This window comes from Hylobates moloch, unplaced genomic scaffold, assembly GCF_009828535.3.
Source record: "Hylobates moloch isolate HMO894 unplaced genomic scaffold, HMol_V3 SCAFFOLD_1, whole genome shotgun sequence".
Lineage (NCBI taxonomy): Eukaryota > Metazoa > Chordata > Mammalia > Primates > Hylobatidae > Hylobates > Hylobates moloch.
In genome coordinates this window covers 231,527,923-231,546,155 of record NW_026652276.1, presented here as the reverse complement: position 1 = coordinate 231,546,155, position 18,233 = coordinate 231,527,923, and the positions used below count along the sequence as shown (strand labels likewise).

At 55.1% G+C, this 18,233-nt stretch overlaps 1 protein-coding gene across 1 annotated transcript; it reads left to right on the top strand.

Annotated features, from left to right (window-relative positions):
* Nucleotides 1–1,480: 1,480 nt before the first annotated feature.
* On the top strand, nt 1,481–16,375 carry IQCA1L (IQ motif containing with AAA domain 1 like). Its single transcript, XM_032753591.2, has 19 exons — nt 1,481–1,556; nt 2,161–2,488; nt 3,504–3,626; nt 3,925–4,110; nt 6,499–6,570; nt 7,946–8,151; nt 9,150–9,234; nt 9,729–9,857; nt 10,011–10,086; nt 10,510–10,616; nt 11,407–11,490; nt 11,581–11,636; nt 12,479–12,561; nt 12,714–12,821; nt 13,595–13,794; nt 14,258–14,344; nt 14,634–14,811; nt 15,211–15,449; nt 16,000–16,375. The coding sequence occupies exons 1-19, from the start codon at nt 1,546–1,548 to the stop codon at nt 16,105–16,107; spliced, it is 2,466 nt and encodes an 821-aa protein (XP_032609482.1). The 5' UTR covers nt 1,481–1,545; the 3' UTR covers nt 16,108–16,375.
* The last annotated feature ends 1,858 nt before the right edge of the window (nt 16,376–18,233 follow it).

Genomic DNA, 18,233 nt, shown 5'->3' with positions numbered 1-18,233 from the left:
TTGAGGTTCTGTGAGCTGAGGACTAACGATCCATGTTTACGTCCACAGCTAGCAAGGGGCAGGCCCAGGACATCTGGCCCCAAAGTCTCACTCCTGCCCACTCTGTCCTGTGTTCACACCTTGCTGTACCAGGCATGACCCGGGCCAGCAGGAGCCAAAGTACCTGGGAGCTTGTTAGAAAGGCAGGCTCTTGGGTCCCCCCTCAGATCTGGAGCAGAATCTGTTTATCTATCTATCTATCTATCTATCTATCTATCTATCTATCTATCTATCTATCTATTTTTGAGACCGAGTTTCGCTCCGTTGTCCAGGCTGGAGTGCAGTGGTGCCATCTCTGCTCACTGCAACCTCTCCCCATCCCGGGTTCAAGCGGTTCTTCTGCCTCAGCCTCCCGAGTAGCTGGGATTACAGGCATGTGCCACCACGCCTGGCTAATTTTTATATTTTTAGTAGAGATGGGGTTTCACCATGTTGGCCAGGCTGGTCTTGAACTCCCAACCTCAGGAGATCCGCCTGCCCTGCCTCCCAAAGTGCTGGGACTACAGGCATGAGCCACTGCGCCTAGCCTGGAATCTGCATTTTAATGAGACCCTCAGGTAGCTTATAGGCACCTTCAAGTTCTTCCTCTTTGCTCCTCCTTGCCGCTGTCTCCCTTCTGTCCCTTTCCCTGGCCCTGTTCCTCGTAGATTTACTTATTCATAAGCCTCAACGTGACACTGAGCCAAAAAGCTCACCCTAGCTGACCAGCCTCAGGCTGCTAGTGGTATAATATTTTGTCTTTTTGGAAAAATTATCTCCTGAACTTGTAGCAGTGATGGGAGGTGGTACCCACAGGTGACCAAGTGAGCCCCAAGCATGCAGAGCAGCATCCACTATACTTTCTAGCATGATGCTTCACACGGGTCTGGCTCATGGGAATGGTGTGAACTCTTGGCAGGCCTCAGGGAGGCAAGTGTGGTTATGCTCACTTTCACCCAAGGGGGCAACTGGGCCTTCAGGGCCTTCTGACTCCAAATCAGTGCCTTTCCCCTCCACCACACGGGCCTCCCCGTGCTGTCATCCAGAGAGTGAAGGAGGGCTGTGGGGCTCAGGAGGCAGGGGCCGAGAGAAGGAGCAGAGGCCACTCAGAGTGAGAAGCTGCAGTGATGCCTTGTTAGGGCGTAATGTCTTTAGGACGGATGTATCCAGAGCGCCAAAGCTTTTAGGGGACTTCAAACAGAAACTTATTTTACTTGTTCCTTACAAGAAAAATGGCCAAAGTTGGACAACATGTTCTGCCCTAAGCTTCCGAAGCTTGCCCTTCGGGAGCCTGCAGCCACCCATCCACAGTCCCTTCCGCGCGCTGCTTCCAGGACATCCTCTGAGATAAATGTCCCCGATTCTGCACCCACCAGCCCCCTGCCTCAGCCCTAGAACACTGGTACAATGGGTCAGAACTCTTAAAACCAGGCTGTTCTGCCCTGTGGCCCTGGGAGTCAGGGAGCCACAGAGGTTCTGTGAATTCCACTAACAGCAAACAAGGGGCAGCGTGGAGGAGTGGGCACGATGTCTGAGGGGTGAGTGAGGGGCTGGAGTGGGGCTTCCAGGGCAGAGCAAAGGGCAGAGCACCTCCTTGGTCCTGAGAGGCTGGGGCAGAGTGGCGGTTTGGGCACTGGGCCACCCCAGCTGCTGCTGCTGCCCTGGCAGCTTTCACTGTGGAAACTTCCCTCCGACGGTTAATTCCAGAACCAGGGCTCTGCTCTGGGGAAGGAACCCTCCTCCACATTCATCCCTCACCCCTACTTGCCACCCACCAGCCCAGATCACTGCAGCATCCGTGGGCTGCCCCACACCTGGAGGGCCCCACTGCCCCTGACTCCCAAAGACCCCTTCCTTACCAGAGTCCCAAGCCTGGGCTGGCTTTCCCCCAAACCCCCAAAGGTCATGCCCATTCTCTCTGCTAATCCTACAGCGGAGCCCAATACCACACTCTCCCTAAGACCAGGTCAGTGTCCACTCATTGCCCTGTGGGCTCCTTACGTCATTGAAGTCCATTTCGGAGCCATGAGTGACATCACACCTTCTGGTACCCGGAGCCCACACTCCTCAAAAGGCCAGGCTGCTCCGTCTCCCCACTCCTCCGTGGCTCAGAGCACACGGCGCCCACCACCCTCTCTCCAGAGCTTACCAGCGCCTCTGGGAGTCCTCCCACGTGACCCTGCAAAAGCTGCTGGACCAAGAGCAGCCTCTGCTCGAACCTGTGCCCGACCAGGAGCGGCAGTCCTTCCAGTACAGGCTCGCGTCGCTCTACCTGCACTACCTGGGACTGCTGCGCCGCTTCGACACCGTCTATGACCAGATGGTGCAGCCGCAGAAGCGGCGGCTGCTGCGACGCCTGCTGGACGGCGTGGCGGGCCGCGTGCTGGAGCTCAAGGACGAGCTGGTGCGCGCCGACCTGTGTGAGAACCACTGCCTGGACCGCGTGCTGCAGGATCTCAAGCTCACCCCAGTACGTGTGTGCAGCCGCGAAGCCACGCCCTAAGCCAGCTAGCGGGAGGGGAGAGGTGGGGTGGGACCGGCCTTGACCACCTGGGACACAGAGCCATGCCCTGGCCAGCTTGGGGTCGGGTGGGGTAGGGATGGGGACGACCACCCCCTGCCTACCCACCACCCCACAGATATCCCTGGTGTTGGGACACCTGCTAGGAAAGGAAGGAGGGCAGAGAAGATCAGAGGAGGGGGTTTGGCCTTGTAGGAAGGGCTTCAGGAAACTTGGCGGTGGGGGGTGCGCATGGAGGTACTTAGGGGTTGGATGGAGTCAGGGTGAGGTCCCCTGCATGACTGGGAAGACCCGCGAACCACAGGGAATTGGTGAGGAGAGTCCTTTAGAGCCTCCTCAAAGTGTGGTCCCCGGACCAGCATCATTGACATCACGAATGAGAAACTCTGCACCCCTAACCCACTAAATCTGCACCTGCATTTTTATCAAGACCCTCCAGTGATCTGTGTGCACGGACAAGTTCTAGAAGGCTGTTCTAGAGCACAGAGCTTCTGCGGGGTCTCCAGTCCGGCTCAGGGTTCAGTAACTGCTTCATATCCAAGACTATCTCAAAGTTTCCCCAACCAGCTGCAGCAGTGCACTTGGTCGGGGGCGGGGTGGGGGGGAGGGGGTGGGGGTGCAGGGAAGATTCCCCAGGCCCTGTCATTCTGATGTAGTAGTCTGAGGGGGACCTAGGAATCTGCATTTAAGAGCTTCCCAGTTGATTCTGATGCACAACCAGGTTTGAGACCACTGCCACCTACCACGATGCTCCAGAATTCAACTCCAGCCAGAGGATGGGGGGCAGAAGAAGAGAGGAATGACCCTTGGGGGCATCTGCCCCATTACCCTTTAAGTTTAGTCAGGAGTCTAAAATGGAGGAAAATAGTGCTGGGGGTGTGTAAGCCCCTGAAAATGGTAATGGATTGGCCAGATGGCTCAGACTTTTGATTCCTGACCCTCCTCCCCTAACATTGCTTCAAAGGCCGACCTGGAGGTTCCAATCCCCAAATACTTCCTGCTGGAGCAGTCCACCACTGTGCGGGAGCGAGGGCTGATACTGGCTGAGATCCTGTCCAGACTGGAGCCAGTGTCCTCCTCCCAGAAGGTAAACGGGGGTGACACCCTCCCAGACTCTTCCATATCCCGTCTCCTGAAAGCCTCCAGAATGCAGAGAGGCCCCTCCCTGCTCTCTACCAGAGTGCCCTTTAGGTAATCCCTGGCATCCTTCAAGGCTGTTCTTGTGCTCATGGTAACCCTCCAACACCAAGACAAGACTTGGCCTCCCAGATACTGTGGGAGGAAGGTGCCCTGGTGCATCCTTTGATGGCTGGTCTCCCAGCGGCCCACCCTGGATGCAAGCTCTCCCTCGTGTGCCCCTGCTCTTTTGCCCCTGCTCTGGCCAGTGCTTTACAGGAATGCACCGGACCGAGGCCATAATTCTAGTGCAAAAGGCAGAGCGGGCCAGGCAAGGCTGGCTTCGAGCCACCTTCATGCGAGAGATTCGAAGAGATGAGGAGCAAGATCGGAGGACTCGGGAGGACGGACGGCACAAGTTCAGTCAGGGCCGAGCAGCTGTCACCATACAGAAGGTAAATCTAGGTGCCCAGGAGGAGGGCCAAAGGGCCAGGGTAGAGTCACCTCATTCAGGAAGCCTGTTGCTCAGCAATTGATCACAGGAGTGCAGGTGCTTGGATTCTGTAGCCCCGCAACTAGTTTTTTTTTTTTTTTTTTGAGATGGAGTCTCGCTCTGTTGCCCAGGCTGGAGTGCAATGGCACGGTCTCAGCTCACTGCAACCTCTGTCTCCTGGGTTCAAGCGATTCTCATGCTTCAGCCTCCTGAGTAGCCAGGACTACAATCCTTTGACAATAAGCCCAGCTAATTTTTGTATTTTTAGTACAGATGGGTTTCACCATGTTAGCCAGGCTGCTCTCGAACTCCTGACTTCAAGTGATCTACCCACCTCAGCCTCCCAAAGTGCTGGGATTACAGGCGTGAGCCACCATGCCCAGCCCCCACAACTAGATTCTAAACCAGTCAGTACTTTAATCAGTCAGCAAGCATGTATCTTACTTGTTTATTATTTAATCTACATCTCTATTTTCAAAAGCGTTTGCAGTAGGCTACCTTAAAATTCCCAGAAACAGCAGGATCATTAAAATTAGAGAAGAAAGATCTATAATAGAGTAGCAGAACAGAATAGATGATCACTCCAGAAACTCTTAAGACTGTTGAAAATGAGCCCCTAAAATGTATCCTGCTGAGGCTGGAGTATTGCTTGAGCCCTGAGCAATGTGGCAAGACCCCATCTCTTAAGAAAGGGTCCTGAGCCTCCTGGAAAGTGAGACAGAGGGAAAGTTGATCATGATGAATTAATTTGATAACTGATGTGATCTGAGCATCCCCAAACTCCGTGCCTTCTGGGTCACCTTTTAACATGGAAATAACATAATTTCCATAATTTTATCCCGTGTCTCACCTCACTGCAGAAAGCCCTTCTCTGCCCTAAGGTTCCCCGAGCATTGTTACCATCCTGGTTGTCACACCTCTCCTTTGCTCTGGACAGCCACTCTGCACCTCTCTGGGTCAGCCTCTGCTGTCTGCCTTGGTGTGCAAACATGGCCTCTCCCACCATTCCTTAAAATGCTGCTAACACAGGCTGACTCCTGGTAGTAGTGGTTAACAGCTTGACCAGAGACTGGAGGAGCCCCGGGAAAATTCCAGTGCAGGAATAGACTACTTTCTGTTCATGCAGGTGTCACTGCCCCTAAGGCCACCGGCCCTCCTCTGTCGTATAAGCCTCTTGCCACCTTTTCTTTCCAGGAACTGTTGACCTGGGGTGGGCCCTCTTTCTCTCTCAAATCAGTCTCTCCCGCCTTCCTCTCTCTCTCAAGTCCCAATACCTCAAAAACCTCTGCCTCCTAGCCCACTAGAGAAAACTTAGAACTTCCCACCAAAAGATAAAAGCAGGCCACCAACTAACAATAGTGATTCTATGAAGATATATCATCTGCAAATGGGATAGATTCGTGCATTACTAATCAGTACACTGAACATGCCGGTCTGAGGCAGGATGACTGTGTCAATGTCTGGCTTAGAAGGAGGTTCTCGACAGCAGGGCTCACTAAAGCAAAGAATCAAGAAGGAGGATGGACCCCAAAGATGGAGTCCCACTTCCCCTGTAGACCAAAGCAGATCATTTTGTACCTGTTGCCAGACATCAAGAGTACAGAAATATTGCATGCTGGTCTTAGAGTCATCCAGAGCACTGAGGAAAGGAAAGAATATATGAAGGACCCAGTCATGGCGGGCCTGGTCTGTGGTGGTCACAGGAGTGGGAGGACGAAGCCCTGCTCCTGGAGGTGCCAGGAGGCAGATGGAAAGCACTGGCTGGCCCGGGCCCAGGCTCTGCCTTCCTCTGCCCAGCGTCCCCACCCTCTGGCCCCACTAGCACTCAGTGATCCTGCAGTCTGAAAGTAGCTGGGCTTGGGAGAAAGAGGACGGGTCTGGCTCTGCACAGATGGGGTCTTGGGCCTGGGAGAGGTCACGTCCAGTCTCTGGCCTCAGTTCCCTTGGGTCAAAAAATTAGGATTAGCTGAGGAGCTCCACAGTCCCTTCAGCGCCAATGTCTATGTGCCTGGGTGGAATCAAGTATTTATTCCAACTGCTCTGGGGATTCTGAGCAGTGGGTGTAGGGTGCTTGAGCTCTGATCTGTCCCTCAAAAGAGATAGCAGATTAGGGTGGCGATGGGAAGGAAGAAATCCCTGGGGGGCCCTGGAGCCAGTTGGCTTGAGTGCCCACCTGAAACCACCCTGTTCCAGGCTGTTCCTGCTCAGTGTGCACCTGAGCAGGCTTGCCCAGGGCTCCTCCCCACCCCACCGGAAATCTCTAGTGTGACCCTTTGGACCCTCTCTGAGAGACAGGCTGCTGCAGGGTGGAGAGTGTGTGTCCTGTGTGTCCCTCACATCCCTCCGCCAGGTGTGGAAAGGCTACCTGCAGAGGAAACGCACTCAGCAGGACCGGCGAATGGAGATGGAGTTCATTGGCATGGTGAGCTCAACCTGCTCCCCGTGGTGGGGCCTGGAACACAGGGCTGGCCAGGGCAGGGCCCCCACCCAGAGCACAGTCTTCTTCCAGCCCCACATTGCCCACGGTGCTCTCCACTCAGGCCAGGTGGAGAGCCTGGGAGAGAACGAGGCAGAAGGACAGAAAAGCCCCCTGGCCATATCCCTTCACACCCTTCTTCTTGTAGAGGTCCGGCCCCTCACAGCAGCTCACCTGTGGGGCCACGAGGGGCATTGTGTGGAGCATCCTGGACCCCACGTTCCCACCCCCAGCTGGAAGGGGCTGTAGGGGTGGACCCCCAGAGGGAGGAGGCCACAAAGCCAGCAGGAGCACCCTGCCCCCCACAAGCCTCTGGTAGCCACGGGGAGACACCAGGGGCTGTGTTGGGTGGGGACACACTCCCCAAACCAGGGCTTTCCAGGCCATGTGCCTGTGTGCACACACGTGTGCCTGGCCAAAGTGAGTAGGCCTGGCTCCTTGAAGCTATCTATCCCGTTCTCTGTCTTCTCGTCCAGCTGGTCTCCACTGACTTAGGAAAGGCAGGCTGAGACTGGAGGGGTGGCGGGAGCATGCTCCCTAGGGGAAGGGCTTTGCCCCAGACAGATCCTGTGGAGGCCTGGCTGCCAGAAGGAGCTGGGGAGGGGGCTGGGCTGGGACTGGAGGGATTGGAGGGAAGGGAGCCTTCCCAGGTCTGGTGACATCTTGGCAGGCTGGGAGGCTACCACTGGAGGCTTGGGGCCTTGGGAGGAAGGAGGGGCCAGGGGCTGCTGTGTGGGAGTGGAGGTCAGAGACTTGTTGGGAGGCCAGAGGGCTGGACCCCCAGGAGATGAGAGCAGGCTGAAAGAGGCAGGGGTTGGCTTCAGCAGAGAGGGGTCCATGCACGGCAGTGGGTGAGGAATGAGCCTGGCCGCCCGGGCCTATCAACAGTGTGAGCTCAGCGTTTTCAGTAATTGTCTCTGCGCAGAGTGATATTTAAAATACATTTGGGAGCCAATGAGGCGGGAAAGTGGCTGCGAGAGCGGCTGCCAACTCGGCCGCGGGGCGGGGGTGCAGGCGGGGGCTGGGGCCGGAGGCTCCAGGGGAGGGTGTGCTGGGGAAATCGGGCAGGGGACAGCCTGGATGCATCTAGCAAACTCATTATTAGAGTAATTTATGCAGACGAATTCGGCTCCAAACACAGTTTCTCCCGATGCCGGCATGCCCGTTGTTCCATGTGGGTGTGTGTGCGAGGCCTTGCGTGAGCGTGGTGTTGGGGAAGGAGGGGGTACAGGCGTGTGTGCCCGAGGCTGGGGGCTGCATCCAGACTGGATGCTGGTTCCTCCCACTCCTGAACCCCTCAGCCTCTCTTCCACTCCCCCAGCTCCCCTCCCCCAACCAGGTAGAGCACCTGAGCATCATCTCCCAGGCCTGCCTCGTGGAGGATGTCCGGAGGCTCCGCCAGATGGAGAAGGAGGAGGAGTTCCGGGCGGCAATGGTGAAGGCCCATGATTCTCTGGTAGAGACAGAGGGGCCTGACATGAAGGAGAAGATGAAGGAGCAAATCCGACAGTGGTTTATCGAGTGCCAGTCAGTGTCCTTAGCTGACCCTACCCTCCATCCTTCATTCCCTTCGCTCGGGGTCCCTCAGGGCTGCTCCTGCTCCATCCCCTGCATGGGTTCTGCCTTCTAGCCCAGATTGGCCCTTTTCTCCTCTACCCCCAGGTCTCCAGCACACTGCTGACCCTCTTGGTTTCAACAACCTTGGGCCCCCAGTGTACAGGACCATCTCCACACCTGACTTCTCATTTCTGCAAGGGAGAGAAAGTGCCAGAATAGGGTGGGGAGAGCACCCACGGATGCCCCCTGAGTGATCTGTCCTCCTGTTTGTAACAGTCCATTCCTCCCACCTCTCCCTCCGTCACCCTCGTCCTTTATTTTTCTCTGGTGTTCTCCATCCATCCACCCACCTTTTTATCCACCTCTCCATCTACCTATCCATCCATCTGTCATCCATCCATCCACTCACCCTTCTACCCAACTCTCTATCCTTCCATCTGTCCATCTGCCCATCCACCCACCCACCCTTCTACCTACCTCTCCATCTATCTACCCATGCATCTGCCCATCTGCCCACCTCTCTATCTATCCTTCCATCTGTCCATCTGCCCACCCACCCACCCTTCTATCTACCTCTCCATCTATCTACCCATGCATCTGCCCATCTGCCCACCCACCCTTCTACCCACCTCTCCATCTGTCTATCCATCTGTCCATCCACCTACCCACCTACCTACCTCTCTATCTCCCCATCCATCCATCCATCCACGCATCTACCCACCCTTCCACCCACCTCTCTGTCTATCCTTCCATCTGTCCATCCACTCACCCACCCTTCTACCCACCTCTCCATCTATCCACCCATGCATTTGCCCATCTACCTGCCCACCCTTCTACCCACCTCTCCATCTATCTATCCATCTGTCCATCTGCCAACCCTTTTACCCACCTCTCCGTCTACCTATCCATCCATCCATCTTTCCAATCATCTATTCATCTTTCTGTCCAATCATCTTATGTTCACTTAGTGACCTTACTGGCCGGTTCCCTGATTATCCAGATGCATCTTCAGGTGGATCCTACTCAATCTTTGCAGACAAAACTCCAGAACAGGTACCCTGTTGGAGGTGGAGTGGACAGTTTTTTATGGCAGGTGGAGCCTGAGGCTACAGAGAATAGCAAGTGGGATGGGGTAGGGGGTCAGCCTCAATGGAGGCGGAGGTGGCTGGGGGAAATGCAGGCAGCTAGAAAGACGGCATAGGGAAGAGGAGCAAGGAGCAGCTGTGGCTGGAGCAGGCATTGTGGCTGGGAAAGGAAGGATGTCTGGGTAGACTGCAGTGGCTCCAGATCCCATGGCCCAGGAGAGAACAGTGGCTCTGACCAGAACGCTCCTTCTTGGGCACCCTTTCTCCCTGGACCCCAAAGGAGTCTCTGCATGCTCAGCTGTCCCGACCCCATCAGTTACTCTAGGCCTAGGGAATCCTTGGTTCACCCCAGTCTCAGGCCCTGGGCCTGAGAGATCTCCAGCTCTCTTCTGTAAAATCCAGGGCTCTCTTCTGTAAAATTCCCTTAATCTTCTCTGAAATGTCTTGTGTCATTGGTCACAGGTAAGAATGGAACTGGAAATGCAGGTCCAAGAGAACAAAAAAAAGGAACAAGAGAAGAGCAAGGAAAAAGGAAAAGATGAAAAAGAGAAGAAGAAGAAGAAAGGAAAGGAAGAAAAGGCCAAGAAGGGGGTAAGATACCTCCCGGATGCATGGTGTGAGGGACAGGGAGGAGCAAGCTGTGGGGGAACTCGTGGTAGGAAGATGGGTTCAGGTAAGATTAGAGCCAGAGTCTGTGCTAGGTAGAGGTGATGAAGTCAAGGTCAAAGAACGTTTCTATTCTAGGAAGTGGATGCGGTGCTGCAAGTGTTGCCATCCAAATGTATCCCTGTGATCAGTGCCGGGCATGAGGAATACTTAAGTAAGAGGGGAGACGGCTGCGGAAGAGTGTCTGTGCCTTGTGGGACCTGGGGCCCTGGGTCCTGGAGAAAGTGGGTGTCTGCCACATGGACCATGAAGTGGCAGTGTGAGTGTGTAGGCAAAGGGGACAACACCAAATGAGAAGAGGGAGGTATGGTGTGATTCTTTGGGTGGGGGCATTACAGGTTTGGGTCTGAATCCTGTGGCCACAGGCCTTGGGGTCAAGCCTATCTGCTGTCTGGGTAGAAAAAATGCCAGGCTGGTGGGTGGGGACAGGGCAACCAGCCAGGGCCTGGCTCCTGACCTGTGTGCACACATGTGTCTGTGTGCACGTATGTGTGCATGTGCTTGTGCACACGTGAATGCCTGTGTGTATACACCCGGCACTCTGACCTTCATGCATCCATCCATTCTCCGCGGTCAGATACATGGAAGAACCGGTGTGAGAGCATACACCCCAGTCAGAATTATGACTCCGAGACCCTCCAGGAGGAGAAGAGGAAGGAGGTGGAGCTGGAGATCCGGATACAGGTGTGAGCACAGGGTCAGGGCTTCCCTGCAGGCCACTACCCTGTACCCTCCCCGATGACCCACACTTCCAGCCAGATTCAGGCTCCTCCCCACCCATTTCTCTGCCTCTCTCTTGTCCTGAACACCCAACCCCAGTCCCCAGCTCATCCTCTGTAGACTTTGCTGCCTCTGTGCATGGTCCTAGCTCCATCTGCTGCCCACGTCAGTTCCCACCTTCCTCTGCCTCCCCCTGGTCCTGCTTTCTCCCAGGGCTGATGCAGCAGGGGTGTGGAGGGTATGGGAGGGGCTCGGAGCCAGGGTGTCCACACCACACTACCATCCTCAGGAACTGTCTGATGACATGTCCCACCCACGCCGTGGGCTTCAGGAGTATTCAATCATGTGATCTTTCACACAACCCATGAGGAAAGTACCATGGTTTTCCTGATGGTACACATGGGAAACTGAGGCTAAGCGGTTATGGAATCGTTTAGGTCACAGAGACCTCAGCGGGGGATCTTGGGTTTGAATTCCATCTGGGGGCTTCTCTGCACATTGAAGGCTGTTAAGAGCAGGGCTCCTGAGAGAGCAGAAAGAGGATTAGGACTGGGTGTGAACAGGTGCCAGGAGGGAGGGAGGAACGCAGAGGAATGTGCGGGAAGGCGTCAGGGCTGTCCCTACTGCCTTCATCAGGCTCACTGGGCTCTTCTGCAAGGCTCCTCCCCTCCTTCCCATCCCTGCCTGCCTGCTCCTCTCCCACCTGTCCTCCCAGCCCCAGGCCACCCCGCCATACCTCGGCTGTCTCGCCTAGGTGGATGAGCTGATGCGTCAGGAGCTGAGGAACCTCTGTCTGGCTGTGGACAAGGAGGAAGAAAGACCCTTGAGGGCTCCAAAGGCAAGATGAAGGGCTGGAGCTGGGCAGGGGAGGGCATACAGGGGAGGCAAGGAACAGGGCACAATGACCTATGCGCTTGTTTCCAACCAGAAAACACCTGGGAAGAAAACTGGGAAAAAGAAGGAAAAAGATCTGACCCCAAACAGGTAGCAGACCCTGTCGTGCTCACTTTGCATGGTGGTGGTGGTGGAGTAAGCCCCAGTCCAGGACAGACCTGACTGCAGGTCCTGGCTCTGCTGCTGTGAGACCTTGGGAAAGTCGCCTTCCCTCTCTGACTCCCTGGCCTTGTTCACCAAGTACCTGCCCTGCCCTGTGAAACTCACATGATAGCCCTGGGGATCAAGCAAAGGCACAAGAAAGGGTTCTGTACATGAAATGCGGAGCGAGATCTCAATGGAGTTTATAATCAGGTCATTGCTCTCCACTTCCAGATCCTTCCTCCAACCTTTGCCTTAACCAGCTCTGTCTCTGCCAAAGTCGTTTCCCCCTGGATTTCCCACTCTGAGACATTAAGGGACTCGTCAGTGGTCCCTTCCTGCTGACTTGTCTGGTAAAGAGAGCTCACAAGTGCCTTGACGTCAGCTGCTTGAATTTAATGGCTGTCTCTCCCAGGAGCACTCACGTCTTAAATGTAGTTTCTAAGAAGAGGGCAATGCTTAACTCAAATGACTGGATTTCTAACGGTGGACCTTTGGTCAGGGGGCAGACTGATGAGTGTCACAGAGGCCCCTGTCCCCCTCACACCCTTCTTAAGACAGAGCACTCACTGGGGGAGGCTTGCCTCCTGGGACAGTGATTTGGTGCCATACCTGATTCTGCCTGTTTGCAGGCACTGCAGATATTTTTGACCACAGAATGTTGTGCAGGAGAACCACTGATCCCCTGTCTTCATGACAACAGCCCCCCATCTCTGACTCCGTTTCCCTGTGTTCTCACTTGCTAATGTCCCTCGTGGTGATGGGGGTCTTCCTGTGCCATCCTCTGCCAGGTCTGTGGAGTCTCTGTACGAAGAGCTTGTTATTTCTGGCCTTCTAAGGAAGAGTGAGTCAGTAGCATTGAAAGACTACATAGGTGAGGCCCCTCCCAGAATGCCTGTTCCCAGTCTGTGGCCAGGTGCCAAGGCTCCCCTACCCCTGTCCACCAGCCCCGCCTTCCCTGTGGCTGATTACCTGATTGCCACTTGGAGAGGGTGCCTGTCACTCAGTGACTGCCTATCGCCACAGGTGACTTCCTCTATCTTGGATCCACTCTGAGTTTGGCAAAGAAGTTGCCCATGCCATCCCTGTTTGACATACGACAGAATGTGGCTTTGTATGCGGTCCTTCGGCTTGGTGAGAGGCTCTGGGGGCGTGAGGAGCCAGGTCTGGGCAGGCAGCCCTTGGGGTGAGGGCTGGGGTCAGGGTAGGGTGGCTGAGGTGGATATGTCCAGCCTGGGCCTCCAAGCCCCAGGTCCTCCTGCCCTGCCCAGGCCCTGCTGGAGGTCACACCCAGAGTGAGCCACCCCAGAAATCAGGTGGGCCCTTGACCTGCTGAAGAGCCCACACTGCCAGCCCCTTACTCAATCCCAAGGGACAACCCAGGGTCTGTTCTGCTCCCAGAAGACCACCAGCCCTATACCCCCTGAGCTGATGAGCTTTCTGAGTGGTTTATCCCGGGCCTTCCTTTTTTTTTTTTTTTTTTTTTTTGAGATAGACTCTCAGTCTGTCGCCACTCAGTCTGGAGTGCAGTGGCACAATCTCAGCTCACGGCAAACTCCACCTCCCGTGTCCCATGCCTTTCAATTCCACCACTCATAATCCAGGAGAGGAAGCAGATGGAATGGAAAACAGAAAGGGCATTAGTGGGGGTAGCGGGCTCCCTCCCAGCCCCATGCACAGCTCCTATACTGGAGACTCCTAAGCCATTCAAAATTTCCTGCTGCCACTCCCGGCTCCCAGGCCTAGTGGACTAGGGGACCTGCAGGTGTTGGGGAAGGTAGTACGCCCTGTGATCTGCACCTCCTCCCCCAGCCCCAGGCCCTTGGCCTGACCTTACGCAGTCATCTCCAGCCCTGATTCCTGCTGCTGACCTGTCGCCTGGCTCTGGCCCATTTCCTTGCTCTCAGGCTCCCCGGATATCCACACCATGGCCCCGCTCATCCGCTCCATCCTCCTGGTGGGCCCCTCTGGCATGGGGAAGAAGATGCTGGTCAAGGCAGTGTGCACAGAAACTGGCGCCAACCTGTTCGACCTGTCGCCGGCCAACCTGCTGGGCAAATATCCTGGCAGGAATGGGGCACAGATGATGGTGCATATAGTCTTTAAGGTCTGGAGCCCCCAGCTTTTGGCATTTGTGGTTCTCAGACCTGTGGCAACAAAGGAGGGTGGGCTTTGAGGTCACGTCACCCATCAGCCTACTGGGTATGATTTCAGGTGCTGAACTGGGGAGGTCTCCCTACCGACCCGGGCTAGGAGCTTGGGTTCCCCCTGCAGCCCCTGTGGTGGGGGAATGAAGGGAAAAGGGAGGAGACAGAGCAGTTTCTTTTCATGGTAGGATGAGACTGAACATGCAGCCCCCCCATGGGGGGCAGTGACTCAGTTTACCCTGAGGTGTGAGGTATGTGCAGCAGCAGGCTGGGAGGTGGGACTGTCAGGTGTGGAGAGTGGAGACTGGGCTCCAAGGTCAGCCCCTGCTCAAGCCCAGCCCTCATCCTGCCTTCTGACCAGCAGGGACATGACCCTTCTCCAGAGACATCTAACATCTGATTTCTACATTCTGACCCATCCAGGTAGCCCGACTCCTACAGCCCTCTGTGATTTGGATTGGAAATGCTGAGAAGAATTTCTATAAGAAGATCCCCAAAGAAGACAAGGAGGTGAGGGGGCATGGGCGTGAAGGCCGTGGGGGCAGGTGGCGTGAGCTGGGGCTGGGCTGGAAGGCCTGGGCTTGTTCAAGTCGCCCCAAACCCCACCCACCGGGGCCTTGCACATGCCCCTCTACTCCTCACACCTAGTTTCCTTGTCTCAAAGCAGGATGGGCAGCCTCCTCATCCCGCTAGGGCTGAGGTGAGGCTGAGGGTGGGGTGGGCTCTGAGAACTTGGGAGCCCCATATGCTGGGCCACTGTGCCCCAGCCCCACCACTCCTCCCTCTTCCCCTGGAGCAGATGGACCCAAAGCGGATAAAGAAGGACCTCACCAAGGCCTTGCGGCTGCTGACTCCTGGAGACCGTGTGATGCTGATTGGGACAACCTCCCAGCCGCAGCTGGCTGAGATGCGGGGTCTGTGCCAGGTCTACGAGCGGATCCTCTTCATGCCCCGGCCTGACTACGCATCCCGCTATGGTGAGGCCTGGGGATGTGGGGATGGCTGCCCCTACCAAAGCCTGCCCACCTCCCGCCCCATACCCCACTGCTGCTGCGAGCCCTCACCCCCACAGCCAGGTCCTCTGGAAGGGCTGCTGGACAAGCAGCCCAGTGGCCTGGGTCCTGGCTTCGGCTCTGTGCACGCAAGCAGGTGGTTTATGTCCTCCAGTGCTCTAATTCCTCCGCTTGAGTTGGGAGGATGACCCTTGCCTAGCTTGAGATCTGGTACCTTCCCTGGGGAGGGGGAGCTGATGGATGTGGAGCTGCTTCCCGGAGCACAAAGTTCCTTCCAGATCCAGGCGGGGGCTGCTCAGGCCTCGTTGCCCCTCCCTGGTGCCCACTGCCCCTCCAGGCCCCATGTCTTCCACATGCCTGCAGTGCTCTGGAAGCGTATGATAGAGGCCCGGGGCATCCAGCCGACCCAGCACCCGGACATCAGTGCCCTAGCCAAGGTCTCTGATGGCTACACACCGGGTCACATTCTCCAAGCCATCCAATCGGTGCTGAGTGAGCGGCGGTTCCTGCAACTGTCCAAGCGGCCCCTGGTGGCCTCCGAGTTCCTGGGACAATTGGTGAAGCTGGATCCAGTGTACAGGGAGGAGGAGGAGTCCCTGAAGGTGAGGTGGCAGGGCCAGGGGCTGTGGGTAAGCAGCGCCCTTGGGGAGTCAGCCCCCTGAAGTACACCTCAGACCCCTCCCTCTGCTCCCACAAATTACCAGAAGACAATTGGTGGAAATGTGTGTTGAGCTCAGCTGGGAAGGGAGCAGGAAATCACTGGGAAATGCCAAGGCTTCGGGGCCATCCCAGCGGGTTTCCCTGAGGGTGGGAGCTTGCAAGAACCAGTGAGGTATCAGGAGCCCTTTGTGGGTTCTGGTAGCAGCTGCCACCCACCTTTCCCAACCCCGAGTCAGTGCCCCCGCCAAGGATGGCCTTGGGAGCGCAGGAGAGAGGGCTGCAGGTATGGAGGGAAGAGGGCTTGCCCCCCAAGAATGGCTGACATGGTACCTGAAGCATTTGGTGGGGAGCAAGGGAAACCCCAGCACTAATAGGACCCCCGAACCCAGGAGGAGAGGAGAAGAGGCTGCTGAGGAAACAGTCTGTAAAAAGGGGAAGGGTGAGGTCAGGATGGGTCTGAGGGCCTTACCACTCCTGTGCCCACCAACCCAGGACTGGTACTTCAACACCCCACTGGGTAAGAAGAGCATGAAACACAGGATGGACCAGTTGGAGCCCGAGGAGGCCAGGCTGGCCAAGGAAAAGAAGAAAAGGAAGTGATGGCTAAGGCTTGTGGGCACCTGAGATTAGTGGCGTGGGACAGGGCAGTGGCCCAAGGGTAAAGGGATGGGGCAGAGGCATAAATGCCCAGATGACTTGGGGACAAACTCTTCTTGTCCATCCATGTCTGTGTCTTCCCACCCCTCCCTCTGTGCCCCTACCTGTGCCTGGCGCTGTCTAGCCCCCACCTCTCTCCTGGGCCCTGGCCCTGGCCCTTGCCATTGCCAGCTCACTGCCACCTCCCTGCTCTGCCTCCCAGATCCCTGTCCTCAGCCCCCACTTCCAGGTCTTCATCTCCTTGTCATTGTCCTATCCTGGTTCCCTGAATCTCTTCCTCCTTGAGGTATTTAAGGGAGAAAAAATAGGAAGAGGAGAGAGGGAAAGAGAGGGAAGAAAGAAGGTCTGCAGTCAGATAGAAAAAGCACAGGTCTGGAAGTTAACTGTCCCCGGTTCTAAACCCACTTGGCACTAACTCCCTGTGTGACCTGGAGAGTGCTTTCCTGTCTCTGGGCCTCAGTTTTCTTACTTATAAAGCAAAGAGAGATTGGACCATGAATTTCTAAGGTCCCTTTTACTCTAGGGTTTGACTATTCTAGCAAAAGTATCTGGGAAGTCAGGGCAGGGAGGGTGGTTGGGCAGCGGCGGGGGCAGGATGGGAAGCAGGGCTCAGCAAGGGTGTGGGGAAGCGATGGGGCTTTGTGACCAGGGCAAGGGCTGTTAGTAGACCCAATGCTGCCGTGGACATGGGAGAGCATCATTAGCTTGACCCAATTTCTCTGAGTGGCCTTCATCTCTTTCCTCTAAAGACCCCTCCTCTGGCACCCTGCCTGCCCCAGCTCTGTACTGCATCCTCTGACCACAGCCTAAACCTCGGGGCTCAGTGGGATACAGCCTCCTGCCCCTGGGGTGGGAGTCCATCTGTGGCTTTCCCCTTGCTGTGGAGGGAACAGCTCAGGGGAGAATGGGGTCAGAGAACTTAGGGAGCAGGGGCAACCATACCACCAAGGGCTGGGGAGCCCCAGAGTGTTCTCTTGGAAGAGGCAGACCCATGGACCATGTACACAGTGTGTGGATGAAGGCCAAGGTGTGTCCACAGGTAGTAAGAGACAACAGGAGACCTGAAACTATAAAACCCCTAAAAGAAAACATAAGGGAAAGCTCCATGATATTGGTCTGGGCAGAGATTTCTTAGATATGACCCCAAAAGCACAGGCAATGAAAGCAAAAATAGACAAATGGGATTGTACCAGACTAAAAGGTTTGTGCACAGCAAAGGAAATGACAGAGTGAAGAGACAATCCACAGACTGGGAAAAAAATATTTGCAAATCAAACATCGGATATGGGGCGAATATCCAAAATACACAAGGAACTCAAACTACTAAATAACAACAACAACAAAATACCCCATTAAAAAATGAACAAAGGACTTGAACAGACACTTCTCAAAAGAAGACATACAAATGGCCAACAGATATCTGAAAATATGTTCAACATCAGTAATCAGAGAAATGTGAATCAAAAACCACAATGAGATATTATCTCACACCTGTTAGACTGGCTATTATCGAAAAATGAAAAATAAGTGTTGGCAAGGATTTCGAGAAAAGGGAACTCTGCACTGTTGGTGGTGTTGTAAATTAGTACGATTTTGAAAAATAGAATGAAGATTCCTCAAAAAATAAAAACAGAATTACCTTATGATTCAGCAATTCCACTACTGGGTATATACCCAAAGGAATTGAAATCAGCGTGCAGAAGAGAGGTCTGCACCCCCACGTCCACTGCAGCACTGCTCACAATCGCCAAGACATGGAAACAACTGGTGTCCATCAATAGATGAATGGATTTTTAAATGTGATGTATTTGGAGGACATTGTGCTAAGTGAAATAAGCCAGGTGCAGAAAGACAAATACCGTATGATCTTGCTCATTGTGGAATCTAAAAAAGTCAAACTCATAGAAGTAAAGGGTAGAAGGGTGATTCCCAGAGGCTGGGGGCTCGGGGGAGGTGGACAGGGAAAGGGGAGACATTGGTCAGTGGGTATGATGTTACAGGTAGATAGGATAAGTTCAGGTGTTCTATTGCACAGCAAGGTGACTGTAGTGAATAATGATGTATATTTC

Bases quoted from the DNA above. Each gene is read 5' to 3' on its own strand.
- IQCA1L (XM_032753591.2), top strand. The intron at 12,822-13,594 runs GTGAGAGGCTCT...CCTTGCTCTCAG, and splicing joins GTATGCGGTCCTTCGGCTTG to GCTCCCCGGATATCCACACC. The intron at 15,450-15,999 runs GTGAGGTGGCAG...CCACCAACCCAG, and splicing joins AGGAGGAGGAGTCCCTGAAG to GACTGGTACTTCAACACCCC.